At 65.9% G+C, this 384-nt stretch overlaps 1 protein-coding gene across 1 annotated transcript in view; it reads left to right on the forward strand.

Moving 5' to 3' along the window:
* Nucleotides 1-256: 256 nt before the first annotated feature.
* The window catches only part of METTL2A (methyltransferase like 2A), a 10,577-nt gene continuing 10,449 nt past the window's right edge, over nucleotides 257-384 (forward strand). The window contains exon 1 of the mRNA XM_014531999.1: nucleotides 257-384. Coding sequence (XP_014387485.1) covers nucleotides 289-384 — 96 coding nt within the window. The 5' untranslated portion in view covers nucleotides 257-288.

Genomic DNA, 384 nt, shown 5'->3' on the forward strand with positions numbered 1-384 from the left:
GCGAGCTACGTTCCTCAATTCTTTTGGCCAATCGGCTCAACCGTGGAATTGCCTTCCAACTTGCGTGGAACGGGGACCTTTTGGGTCCCAGCATTGGAAGGCGGCTCAAGTGGAACGTCTCCCGCCCTCTCGCCACCAAACGAGTCCACCAGAGGCCACCCAGACCCCGGCCACCCGGCTCGCCCCGCCCCCTCTTTTCCCGCTCAGACCCCGCGCCTCCGGAAGGGGGCGTGGCCCCGCAGGAAGTTCTCGCGTGACGGAGCGGCAGGTATTTCCGGCTCCGGTATCATGGCAGACTCCAGCCCGGAGTGCGGCGCGAAGAGGCCGCAGTTCGGGAGCCGGTTGCTGAGCGATCCGGCGCGGGTCTTCCACCACAATGCCTGG

The sequence above is a fragment of the Myotis brandtii genome, unplaced genomic scaffold, assembly GCF_000412655.1.
Source record: "Myotis brandtii unplaced genomic scaffold, ASM41265v1 scaffold120, whole genome shotgun sequence".
NCBI classification, from domain to species: Eukaryota; Metazoa; Chordata; class Mammalia; order Chiroptera; family Vespertilionidae; genus Myotis; species Myotis brandtii.